General features: G+C 39.5%; 1 protein-coding gene across 2 annotated transcripts; it reads right to left on the bottom strand.

Moving 5' to 3' along the window:
- Nucleotides 1–1,045: 1,045 nt before the first annotated feature.
- caly (calcyon neuron-specific vesicular protein) lies at nt 1,046–10,000 on the bottom strand. 2 transcript variants are annotated; one of them, XM_031864865.1, is made up of 5 exons: nt 9,713–10,000; nt 6,824–6,986; nt 6,062–6,178; nt 5,206–5,319; nt 1,046–3,231 (listed from the first exon to the last, which is right to left on the bottom strand). In XM_031864865.1, exons 2-5 carry the CDS (start codon nt 6,950–6,952, stop codon nt 2,995–2,997), a joined length of 597 nt encoding a protein of 198 aa, XP_031720725.1. In that variant the 5' UTR covers nt 6,953–6,986; nt 9,713–10,000; the 3' UTR covers nt 1,046–2,994. The 2 variants fall into 2 exon arrangements, with proteins under 2 accessions (XP_031720725.1, XP_031720724.1); XM_031864864.1 differs by having other exon boundaries at nt 1,046–3,234; nt 9,713–9,951.
- Nucleotides 10,001–13,781: the final 3,781 nt, after the last annotated feature.

Here is a 13,781-nt window from a genome sequence, read left to right as displayed (position 1 = left end):
AGAGAGAGAGAGAGAGAGAGAGAGAGAGAGAGAGAGAGAGAGAGAGTATGTGGCTTGGCTTTGAATTGCTAAACCAAAGTTTGGGGAGGAAGGAATCATATTTTGAATTCTATGCATACTGATCATCTTTGAGCAACAGAGTGTACATTTTTATTCTGCTGGTTATTTAGGAGTAAATGTTGTTAAAAAAAGAGTTGGAATGTTACACAGAGGTGAGACCTGCATTAATAATTTCATCGAAATTAAGTAAGCAAGGTTTATATTTAATAAAAATGTGCTTTACTGCAAGTCTCAAAAGTAAAATGTATCCCAGAACCACTCCTGTTATCGTCATGCAGGTAACAGTCAACAAAACGGTACACAAACGTTAGTAGAGAGCGACTGACGGACAAATCATGAACTGACTAATGAATTTCAATTTGAATTCCCAGAAACAATGCAGAAGCCACTTGTTAGTTTTTTACGATGATGGTTTATTTTACTTGAGGCGGCACAAAAAGTGTAAATAATGGAAAGATATTCATGAACTAATAAAGGGTTACTTCTCAGTATGACGTGTTACAATTAACAGGTACTTGTACTTAAGTATTTCTAATTTAGCTACTTTATATTTCACCGCTACATTTTGGAGGGGAAGATTGCGCATTTTACTCCACTACATTTATTTTACAACTATTGGTTACTAGTTAATTCACTCAGTACTATTTACAGTACAGTAAACTCATCATCATAAAATATAATGTCTAATACTGCAAGATAGTTAAAATGATCTGTAGTTTGTGTGGTCCAGCTGCAACATTAAAATACTAGTTAAAAGGAAAAGCTTTAATGATAATAATCCAATAATAGTAATAATATAATATGAACTCAGGTCAATTACCTGTAATGGACTACTTACAAAGTGTAGCATTGGTTATACTTTAAAAAGTACAGCATTGAGTTACTTCTGAAACTAGAAAGTGGCATAAAACAGAATAACTCAATTAAAGTAGCTCAAAACTGCACTGGAGGACAAACTTAAGTAATTGTACTTTGGTATTTTTGACCATCTAAAGTAATTTTACATATTGTGATTACATACAAGCGTACAGTGTGTCCTTAACGTCCTTCCACCACTGACTCCGCTCTAGATAAAAAGCTCAGTTAGTTGCTGTTGGCTGAAAAACACATAATGAATGTTTTCTGTTAAATACAACCACGAATATTTCATCAGTCTTATTAATTAAGGGTCATTAGAGGCAATACATGTAAATCAACAGGGCCGGTTGTGAATGAGAGAACTCAACACTTCAGTCATTTATTCCTGTTCAGTCAGTGACATCAGAGCAGATGGGTCTGATGTAAATGTTTGGCACTTAAACTCCAAAGGACAAGCTGTGCTGCGATCTCACATACTCACATGAAGAGTTTGGATCCAAAATAATAAAGTCACCATTTAAAAAAAGTGACAAAGGGGAAAAGGTAAAATAAGTGATGGCAGGCAATTAAGAATTGTGAGTTATTTCTGATGACAGATGAAGAAAAACAATATTTGCATCACATCATTTTTCCCCTTTTAAAAGTGGATTGGAAAAGAACTCTTCATCCTTAAAGCAAGATTTACAAACACAACTTTACCGTTGAAAAGACACCAAATAATACACAAGTACATTTTGTTAATGCAATAAATAGAAACATGTGAAGACAATAGAAGCTTTTAGGTAGTACATCATGAGCACTGATTACATCTACTGCATGATTAGAGCAGCTACTTCATACATTCATATATGAGTCAACCCTGCGGTTGAACTGTACATGTTCATTTACAGCAACGTACATCAAAAACAAAATCTAGTAACAAAACTAATAATTTGCAAGTTTTTACAATCATCTTCCACACATAATCAAATACAGCATTATTGAAATTTAGATATATTTTTGTAGTAATACATTAAAAGCTCTCCAGTTTTATTCATAATTACAGTACGCTGCTCACATCACCATGTAACATAATGAAGAGATGTATAGTGGCTTCAGAACATTTTCAGGTCCATTTACATGTTGCAAACTTTATTGCGTTATAGATTTAAGTTAAAATAGTGAAAATTGGCAATTTTTTGGCAATTAATTCTACATACAATAACCCATAATGACAAAGAGGTTGTTGTTTTTTAGTAGATTTGTAATAGTCTGATGCTTTCCAAAGCCACTGTGCGAGTCTCTTTAAAACACTCTTTAACTAACAGAACTGCAATTTACCGTCTCCAGATAATCACATGAGAAATCTAATTTTTTGACAAAAAATTGAAATGGTCAATTATAGTCTTAATGTTTAAAGTGTGCGCACATTTGCTGACGATTTCATACATTCCCCTCTGAAACTAAATGAATAGACAGCGAGATAACGAGGCGGAGTGATGAGGAGAAACTCGCAGTGATCTCATTAAAAACTTTGCTTCTCTTCTCACACCTCCAACTCTCGCAGACAAGTACACAAATCACACACACACACAAACTGCAAACATGCATGCAATACATATGCGCTCATGTGCATGTGAGCATTTACAGTGTACATACACACACTGAATGCAGATGGTGGCGATTACTCACGCCTCAGTAACACTGTAAAAGTCAGGCACATTCTCCAACACTTTAATAACATTCCTGCCTCTAACCACAACATCTCACCACACACACACACACACGCACACACACACACACACACACACACACACAAAGTTGGGTATTAGACTGTAATATAAAAATTAACGGAATATAAGTGGATTGAAGTTGAGTAAACATGAGGTTTACGGAGCTGATTTAAATTTTCAGTAGTTATACAGACACCTTTATGGTTTCGGAGCAGCAGTATAAACGAGTGATTCGACGGACCGTACGAGGGGAAAGGAAAATTAATTCCTGAACAAATACAATCAAAAATGTATCTACTCTGCCTCCCCATCATCATCATCATCACTTCCTCCCTTTCACACACCTGCATTTCTGTCAGACCCGTCACTCCTCTCCCTCAAGCGCTCCTTTCATCTGCTCGCTGCCTCGTTTGGCCACCTCGGATTCCTTCAGAGCACTGATGACTGGTAACCATGTCGATGGCAGCTCGGGCCCAGTCCTCTTGACCTGGTTGAGGTGGCTGAGGGCGGCGTACAGCCCGGAGTTGGCCCCGCCGCGGACGCCCGCCTCCTGCTGCTGCTCTGTGTAGTACATCTCCAGAGCAGCCGGGGTGCAATGCTTCTGCTGTTACAGCAGAAAGATAAACACGTCTTGAACAACATGAGTCCATGACAGCAGGTCAACAGTAGGTTTGTTCCTCACTTATTGGTTAAGTACATGAAGACGTTTCAGGAGACTGAAAGTGTGCATTCATTTTTTGAGTCCTTGTTGAAGAAAATGGAAATCATCAATATGTTAATGATGAATAAGTGGGAACATTTTACAAAAGGGAACACAACAGTTTTGAGTAGTTACCAGGGAATAAATGAGGAACTAACCGGTAGTAAACAATTAGTTAACGGACAGTTTTGAGGAGCTCCTAATCAAATTATAGAGAGTGGCTAATGATTAATTAGCCACTCTGTATTATTTGGGAAACACATGTTAATGAACTAATATGTAAGCTTGTGTTATTTCAGGCAAAAAAAACATCCATTGACTCTGAGACAAAGGAACCAGAAGTACAACATTGCTAACTCATTTCCAGCTTTTAGGACTCATATCTGCAGCACTCTATTAGTTTCTATTTTTGTGTCTCCTCAAGTAAAGTGGTGCACCGTACTGAGTTGTTCGCACGGAATCATTACCTTGTTCCTTGTAAAGTGTTACCGAATAAGTTCTCAGGGATTGTTTATTCATAGAGGTCTCTGTCTAACATCATGTTAGACTGTATTCAGGTCAAAGTAACTGGAAATGATCCCATGTTGTACGATAAAGATTGTCACAGGTTATGTTTGTCTTTGTGTCCTTTGGGGAAAAGTTCCTAAAATTACATCTCAGCTGAAGAAGCTCTACAGAGGTGAAACTAAATCCAAGTTCTTTCACATGGTGCTAGCGGTGTTGACAATCCCAATATAGTTAAAGTTTACAGTAATAATACACCATGGTTGCAAGGTCAATTTAGGACGAGCCTTCACTAAAGGAAAAAACACGATGTGCAACATCTTTAAACTCAAATTAACTTGTTTTTGAGGAGGGTGAGTGTGTTCGAGACAATGTGGGTGAATTAAATCAAACAAACTGGGCGTCCATCCTGTTAATGTTATGGAAAGAGCCCACTGAGTTGTGTTGACCTCACAAGCGTTTCTCTTCCGAGGATCCACTACCTGACCTTCCCTCTCAGTGAGGAGTCGAACCTCTGAAAAGCACAGCAGTGATTTCGCCTCCCTCCATCCTCACTCCTCTTTTTATGTCTCCAACAACGCATTAGCAGGAAAAAATGCTGAAAGCAACTGTAACCGGCAAAAACTTCAAAAGCCTTGCCGGAAGGTCCCCCCCTCCCCCCTTCCCTTCCCTTCCTTGCTTTCCCCCTCACTGTTAAGCCTTTAATCACAGTTTAGTCACGCTCAGCCCTAATTAAAGACCCCTCCGATTCACAGGCGGGCGTCCCAATCTCTGCCTGACCAGAAAGCAGACTCTGTAGCTCCCTCCTTCTCTCTCTCTCTCTCTCTCTCTCTCTCTCTCTCTCTCTCTCTCATTTCTTATGTGAGACAGGCTCTTTAACTAACATGCGTGGCAGCGGTGGCTCGCTACACGATGCCTCCAAGGTGTCGTTGGGAGATAATGAGTTTGAGTTTCCAGCTCCAGTTTTCAGAGAATCCTCCCGAAGTGACTGATGTGAGGGTGTGCCGAGAAACAAAGCACCAGCTGCGTAGTAGACTGTGTAAGTGCCCTTTGAGTGGGTGACGCACAGACTACTGCGGCCTGGATAATGAAATAAGAAGTCTGTGATATCAAAGGACGAGACTATTACATGAGTTGGTTCTGCTGTTCTCTGCTGTACTGCAGGAAGATTTTCTTTCTCTTCCTAAATCCATGTTCATACATCTGTGTGTGGTCTGCAGACACACAGTTTATGCACATTCAATTTTCTGAAAGGATAGTAAAAATGAAAAATGCCATATGCTAAGCAGCGGTTTAATGACTGCGTATGTGAGCTCATCTATGTGTGTGTGTGTGTGTGTGTGTGTGTGTGTGTGTGTTCATGCTGCCTACCTTAAGGATGAAACCCTCTGGGCAGGTAAGCTGGTCGTACCACATGGCTTTGTACATGAGCAGGAGGAGCAAGCTGGTCAGGAAGGCCAACGTGATGAGGATCAGGCCTGTGATCTGAGCAACACACACACATGAACACACACACATGTACACCACTTCAGCAACAAGTGCCTTCAATACTTAAAAAGAATAAGGCTGGCAATTTATTTTTGTTTTTGCCAACAAATTCTGTGAAAAGACCAAAACCAACAATCCCTTAGTCGTCTCTTGATACTTGCTGGCTTCCCAACTCTGTCCGTGGCACACAGTGTTTATCAATGGGATTGATTACTACTGAAGACAGGTAAAAAGTAGTAACAAATATCCAATTACATTTTTAAAAAATGGCTCAATATTTTTGTAAAATGGTTTTGCATCGTAGCAAACGCTACTCAAACAGACAAATGAAGAGCATTTGTTGGTGGATTATTTTAAGTAGCAGATTAATACACATTGGGAGATCAGGTGAGCATTAATGGAAGCGCGGCACTGCATGTGGGATTGACTGAAAATAAACTACAGTGTGTGTGATCATGGTAATATGGCAAACATCAGCCAGTGCAATTGTTTGGCTTATTTTATTGTCTAGCTAAAATTTCACTGATACAGCATATGCGCTGTAAATTATTTCTCCTGTGTTCTGCTATGAGAAAAAAATCTGAATCCTGAAGGGAGACATTTTTATTGATGGCTCCTAATGGCGCCCGCAGTTTGGTACATCAGGCTTTGGATACACAGTTAATACTTGTAAGTGGGATCCATCCATTGTTAGTTTTGGTCTTTTTATTTGGAACAATACTTCAGGTTGTTGTTGTACCTTGGCTTTGTCTGAAACATCACTGTAGAAGTTGATATTCAGCTTCTTGATATTGGGCAGATACAGCTTGTTCTTCTTCTGCTGCAGCTGATATTGTGTCGACGTCTTCACAATGACCTGGAGCAGAAACAATGCACTGTTATTGGGACTCTTGTGGAGAAAAACTGAGACCTGCTAATTATGCGATTTGTTTTACATTATGGTTGATGGATGATTTTGTCCCCAGTGTTCAGCACAGGTTGTGACCCACTGAAAATACAATTTCCCATAATACACGAGCATCATTTGCAAAGGCGGACAGTTTTAATCGATGCCTTAAAAACACATTTGGGAGCTACAAAGGTGTTTTTTTATGTTAATGTTTCAGCAACATCTAATCAGCCTGTAGAACATCCTGTGCTACAACAAAAATATGATTGTGAGAGCTTTCCTCTTGCATTATGCATTCAAAAGGTGCCCGCATTGCGTGGGCTGAGGCCAAGGTTTTAACCTGGGACGGGAGGTAAGGGAAGGTGAATACAGCAGTCTCACTGTTGGGGCTTTTGCTTGGAAGGGAAGTATGCCCACGTGAATTTTAATGGTGTTTGCCCAGACGTGTTCTGCAGCGACTCGTAATCTGTTAGCTATTTCCGTAATGCACTAAAGCGTGGTTTGTTGTGGTCTGCGAGGAACTAAGAATCACCGTATTTTAGAGAAAAACAAACATAAGTAGGGAGGCACATCAGCAGACTCACAAACACTGACCTAATAGGCCGCACTTACCTTGTCTGCGAACGGCTGCTGGAGCTGGTTGACCTCCAGGGGTGTGATGAGGGGGATGTTGTCAAAGCCGTCATCCGCAGACGGCTGCTTCTCCAGTTTGTCAGACAGATTGCTGCCTAGCTTCACCATGGCTGCTTAGGTGCCCGAAAATGCCTGGACTGATCTGGAGAGCGGGCCAGACAGCTCAGGTCAGACTGACTCAAACTCTGTGCCTAGTAACCAAATATGGCAGCGCTGCTTGCAGCTCAAATCGAGGACAGTGCCAGGGCAGGAAAGAAGATGGAGAAGATGGTAGTGTGATGAGGAAAAACAGGACCATAGGCTGTATATAAGAAGGACAAGAGTAATACAAACCACAGAAGAAGTAGAAGAGAATAAAAAAAGTATGTCTGATACCGCAAGAAATAAGACTGATATGCAATGTTGGCCTATATGACATATTGTACAAAGATTCATGTCAACCTCAGGATGAATAGCATAACTTTGGTGAGCATCAAGTCAATATTTCATGGCATTCCCCATCAGCCTCAGTTGTACTTTGAGTTTTGTGTTAATTAGCAAATATTAGCATAGGCTACTAACACACTAAGCTAACATGGTGAACATGGTAAACATTACACCTGCTAAACACCAGCATGTTTGCATTGTCGTTGTAAGTATGTTGGCATGCTGATGTTAGCATTTGCTGTTGAATCTTTGACTTGTGAGCTGGTTAAATCAAACACTATCAATACATAATGGTAAAAAGGTAACAATTCTGTGTTACGGTAGCTTGTGCAGGATTATTTTCTGTCCGACAGCAGTGACTTCCTGGAGGCTTTGCTGGTTGCAATTGCTGAGAGCCAATGCAAAACAAACTTGTGGTTAAGTTTTGTATCAGAGGTGCTGGTAGGTGGATTTCGTTACATTTGGACAGAGCAAAGCTAGCGTGTTCCCCAGTTTCCAGTCTTTACGCTAAAATAAACGGCTTGCAGTAGCTGCATATAAGAGAAGGATATGAATCTTCTCGCAAGATAGCAAGTATTTCCCAAAATGTCTGAGTATTCCCTCAATAAATGATTTATTAATAAGTAAGTGGAATTATATTTATATATCATAAAGTGGTGGCATATTTAAGTGACTTCAGACTTGCATCCTCATAGGGATGCTTTCCTCTTGTTGGTGCAATACAACAATCTAAAGTAAACATGTTTCATAACCACTGGGTATACATAATATTGTCTATATCAGCCCCATCTCTTCCTCCAAACTCTTATCCTTAATGTTTAGAATCGACGTGTAAATCCAACACGTCACCAACACGGCGCCGGACACCTCTCTGCTCTGATAATGATTCTATTTTCTCGCCTCGATCAAATGATCATCTAAATGTGGAGGAAAGAGGTGAGGATCCACTTATCTCATTCACACAGTGCAACACAACACCTTCCCTCAGCCAAGGACCCCACAGGCCCCAATGACGCCAGTGACTCACAATGATGATACACTCACCAGGAGGCAAAGAGCTACAGTGTTTATGCTGCAGGAGACATCCCTGTTGCACTGGGAAAGTGTTTTTGATAAAGGAGATACGGATTGTTAACTAAGGCTGCTGGACACATCCATGATCTGCTAAAGAAGGAAGTATACTGTATATTGTTATCAAGTGGAAACCTTGAACCAAATTAAATTCTAGACATTTGAGATTTTGGACTCATATTACAGGAGACTAAGCCTACAAACAGATAATACTGGTGCAAAAATTATCACCTCTAAACTGGCAAAAAGACAAGTATCTTGATAAAGAATCTGTTCTTCTTTTTTAAATTTTCTTTAAGCTTCAAGTAGTTAAAGAGCAGCATTTGTCATTGGAGGAAAAAAATAGATCTTAAGTGAGTATAATACTCAAGACCTACATAGACTACTTGTTGTCCTTCGTGAGTGGGTGGCTAAAGTGGTCATCTGTGCTGCCGACCAATTTTTTCCTCCCAACAGTTGGAGGGAAGTGTGGATACCATGAATCATCCTGAATCTGTGATTAACAAATGAGCCGGGTGTTGCTGTCAAACACTCAGTGTTCCCACACTCTGACAGGAAATGAGTCCAGCAAAAGAAAACCGCAAATGACATCCTTTAAATGCACATTTTACCTACAATTAAAAAAAACGATGGCATGATTATAGTTTAATTCATTGCCCACAATCTGGCATACCAATTTAACAGGACAGGGAGGACACAGCTTTCTGAAGGTGAAGACGTGCTGTGTTATGAATAGGTAAGAGTGGGCTGTTTATGCCTGTGCCTCTCAAGCTCTTCAGGGTTCACTGGTCATGCATATCTGAACTGCATTGGAGACTGCTGAGACAAGATATACAGGCTGTCACCAGGAATCAGAGAGCAGGGATGCAACAGCAGCACATGACATAGAGAGAAGCCTGATTAAACTAATTCTCTGTCGAATTTGGCTGCAGATCAGAACATGTTATTCCATCCGGTGAAGCCTGTTTTTGCGTACTTTTATTATCTTAAATGTCACACTATACATGAGCTGCGGACTTAACTAATGTATCCATAAGCCCTGAGGACAATCAATAGGCTGAATGCGTATTTAATTGTAGCCGTTTATGTAACGTGGCGGTAGCGCAAATTACAACGCAATCCAGCGAGACAGCCCCATACAACACCCGATTAAAAGATGCGATGCTTGTCCATTTATTCACTAAAGCAGATGAAAAACCATGAATCACTGGCACTAAATCACTTCATCGCGTCACGAGACGAAACACTCTCCTATGGGTAGAATTGCGCAGCGGTACAGTCTCTCTCTACCCGCAAACACGTGTGTCTAATGCACAAAATACCGGCTGCGCACTCAGAAACATAACAGTAGAAAAGAGAATATAAACTCACTGTGGTTTCTCCGTGCTCGCTGGTCGTCTGTGGACAGGATCGGACCTCACTGATGCTGCTGACGGGGACTCGGTGTGAACGCCGGTTGCCGTGGTGATGTGTGATTCACGGTAGCACTGCGCATGTAATTCAGCCCTGGAGCGGCTCGGTCCTCCGGAGGAAACTGGCTGCTCGGTGTGAATGCGCATCCCCACCGCGGCTCGCGGGGGTTGTGGCTGATCAGGAAATTGCGTTTTGTCTGTGGGAAATAATCATATCTCGGTTTATCTTGAGTGTTTTGTCGTCAATACGGCAAGACAGGGCCTTGAGGTCTTGTTTGTCTCTGAGTGAATTAAAAGCCACATATAGCCTGTTATTTAATCCCTGCACAGAATTGGAGTGCGCTTTATATTTATAATTCGACGTGTGCACATGGTAACATGACATCAATAAAATAGGAGACAACGAAGCAATTGTTGAACGTACAAAACCAGATAAAATAGCCAGTATACCCAAAATAAAAATACAGTGGCAATGCAACAGCAGTTCCCTAAATGTCCTCTTAATTTACCTCTACGTTAGATAAGACCATTTTAGGACAGCATGTGTTCATGTGTCTGCTGACCTCATGGTGGAAAGTAACGTCAGCCACATTTACAGAGGTGCTGGACTTAAGTTCAGTTTTGAGGTACTTGTACTCGACTTGAGTATTTCTAATTACTTTTACTTCTAAAATACACTCCGTTTGAGAGCGAAATGTTGTGCTTTTTAATACTCTACATTCATTGAATAGCTTTAGTTGCTGGGGACATGTAAGACCCCTATTTTAGCATTTATAATTAGCATTATAAACATGTAATACATGGTCTATAACACACTATAAAAATGAAGCGGATATAGGGATATTTTATCAGTGTGTTTATTAACACACACATACAAAACAATTTGTCACCAATTGAACTTTTCCTATGAAGACATATTTAATATTATAACAACAGTGTTTACTGTCTTTCATTATCTGTTTATACAACATAATCCACACCAGCCTAACATTCATATGCTTACAACTACAGTGTTGTATAAACCAAATATTGCATGCTCATATACTACTTATGAATGCTAACTAGGGGGACTTGAAGTGTTGCTACTTTACAAATTCAGATTTCACATACAAAAGTGATTAACTTGTAAAAAAAAAAAAGACATTTTAACTTTCCAATAGTGTAAATAAAATAGTTTTATGTAAACTAACATTAATATTCTGCTTACATATTCATGCATCAGTAAAAATATTCCATTAATATGATATAACTCTCTCCATTCTGAATAATAAGCACTTTTACTGTTGATTCTTTTGGAACATTTTGCTATTGAAACCTCTGTACTTTCTAGCATTATAAATTTACTTTCACTTGTAATAGTGTTTGAGGTATTGCTTCTTTAACTTAAGTGACAGATTAAATAGTTATTCTAATTTAGGATAAAGTTCTCCAGCTACAGAACATGAGTTTGTACATCAAAGGCCAGCAGACAAGGCACAGCTCAGTTGCCTTTGACCTACCAACAGATATCCCGTGGCCCAGGTGACCTGAGGAATCTTCAAAGACATATTCAAGCATTTGTGTATTTCTGGGTTATTGACTCTTGAAACAAAGGTTTCTTGCTGTGAGGAAGAGTTAGGAGGAGCATCTCAAGGGGAGGTTTTTGTTCCGTGGTGATGCGGTTGCACTCTCTCAAGTGAAGGTGAGAAGGAAGTGATGCATATGCAGAGGTGTGTTTCAAAGAGAAGCGTATTTTTGAGTATATATTCATACGTGCGTGTGTGTATGTGAGTGTGAGACAAGCCTATGCTGAGAGAGAGAGAGAGAGAGAGAGAGAGAGAGAGAGAGGGAGAGGGGAGAGTGATGTGTGTGGAGAATGAGTGGGAAGAAGGAGCCAGGCTCGTCTGCAGATTTAGATCAACCTTTTCATGGAAAGAGGACCCATGCTGTTTTCCTCTTTGGCCGTGGCTGACTGTATGAATTCATTATGCCTTTAGGGGAGCACTCGTCCAAAAATCAGCACTGAAACCCCCCCGCCCCCCTGCCAACCCATCAATTGGGCCTACATTTATTATTTTGACCTTTCCTTTGCGGGGGAGTGACATCAAAGTGGATCCTCGGCTAGTTCCTCTGTAAGGAGACGGAGGTGTCATCCTCACAGTGTGAGAGGCAGACTGCCGGCCTGCGCTGGTTTTGTTGTCAGTGAAGAAGAGAGACGGAGTCTGGGTTAACATAATTAAAATGAGAATCAATTTGGTTGCGGTGCGTGGAAGGAAAACTGGGTGAAACCAGGCGTGTTAATGTTTGGGCTTGTTTGTTTGTGAACCTTTGAAACATTCAGATGATTTGATGATTTCGCAAATTCAAATCTGGTATTTGAAATAAATATTACTCTTACAACCTGACATAATCATGATCAATCAATCAAACCTATTATATGTGTTTGTATCTGTTTGATTTATATCAAAATATTCCTTATAACAATAATAATACTAGCATTTGTCACATTTGTTCCATATAAAGCATTAAAAACAAATTCACCTACAATCATTGATGTTGAGTCAGACAATGTCATTAACGGTAATTTAAAGACCGTTTAGTAACTTAGAGGTCTAAAAGCTTTCCTAGGACGTCCTATAAGAGAAAAGGCTGTCCTCCTGTAGATACCCAAGAGCACCAAAACTATTTTGCAGCAAATTGGTTCAAATTGGCAAAGTACGTTTTGACATTTGAAGTTCAAAATATCAAATGAAAAGAACAATTTAAACTGGTGAAATCATTTAAATGGATTCCTTTAATCAGATGTCATAAACATAAACAGGCAGTTCTTTCTAAAAGTTTGAACTGTGTTGTTTTATTTGAGGCAGAGCGGTGATGATCTGGTTAAAGGAAGAAGAAGAAGAACAGACGGTGTTAGTGTTCACCATAAACAATGTAAGCACAGTGCTTCCTTGTGTCTCCAGTGTTTTCTTACAGCCATTAGCTTTCGTTGATATAAAGTGTATAAAGACCACAATATTTAATTTAATCCAAAAAAAGACAACTATTTTTTTAACTTAAACTACCAATTTAGATTTGAACTCTAAATAACACAAATACACATTTTGTAAAGTTTTAGTTCAGTTAGATGATGTTCAAATACAGTATTTTGTTTAAATGTTTGGGGGGAAGTTTTGTTTTTCCTACTTACTTTATTTAACTGCACGTAAAAAAAGAAAAAGAAACTTTGAGGCTGTAAAGAATATATATGTATATATAGTTCTAGAGCACATCTAAAGACCATTATACAGTAAATGAAGAAACCCAAGGTCTCCAACCATGGTATAGGGAAACACTAGACTGTAGCTCAAAGAGACCTGCAGCAGGACTGGCTCTGCTGCTCGGCTTTCCTCTGCCATCCGACCTTTAACCATCTCTTCTCTGGCTCAACGGAGCACCAACCATCTTCCCTTCTCAACAGAAAACTCATGTATTAAACAACATTGCCCTCCTCCCACTGCATAATGTAGCATGCTCTCTAAATATATCTGAAGTTTAATTCTGTTTCTTTCTCACTCCTTGTTCAGACAGTACGGTCACACCACTATTAAAAGAAAACCAAGGTGTCTATTGCCGTCATTATTTTCGGCACGTCTCTTATTTTGTAGCACTCAAAACTCAAAATACCAGCAAGAACATCAGTGAAACACCTGAAGACGCGTGGTCATACAAATAGTACAACGCATGTGTAAAGTGTGAAGTGGCTTCTATAGTCTATTACGACAGAGTTCCTAAACCTTCATTACAATATGATTTATTACCGTCTTTTATTTTCATATCAAAAACAAAATAAAAAGAGTAATTATGCTTTATCAAAGAATCCTAATTGGTTTGCATTCATTTTATTTTTATGACATTAACATTTTCACACTTTGAAATGAGAATATATTTCCACTTAATAAAACGAATAGTTCCGATTGATTTGCTCTCCACTTTCTGTCTGCTGTATATTTTGTAATTCACCTCATCATGTGAGCAGCAGTCACTGACTTTATTCTATTAATTGTAAC

The sequence above is a fragment of the Anarrhichthys ocellatus genome, unplaced genomic scaffold, assembly GCF_004355925.1.
Source record: "Anarrhichthys ocellatus isolate YVR2014 unplaced genomic scaffold, GSC_Weel_1.0 scaffold31, whole genome shotgun sequence".
In the NCBI taxonomy this organism is placed as follows: Eukaryota; Metazoa; Chordata; class Actinopteri; order Perciformes; family Anarhichadidae; genus Anarrhichthys; species Anarrhichthys ocellatus.
Note: the sequence above shows the minus strand (reverse complement) of the source record. Positions and strands in the feature narration are given on the sequence as shown.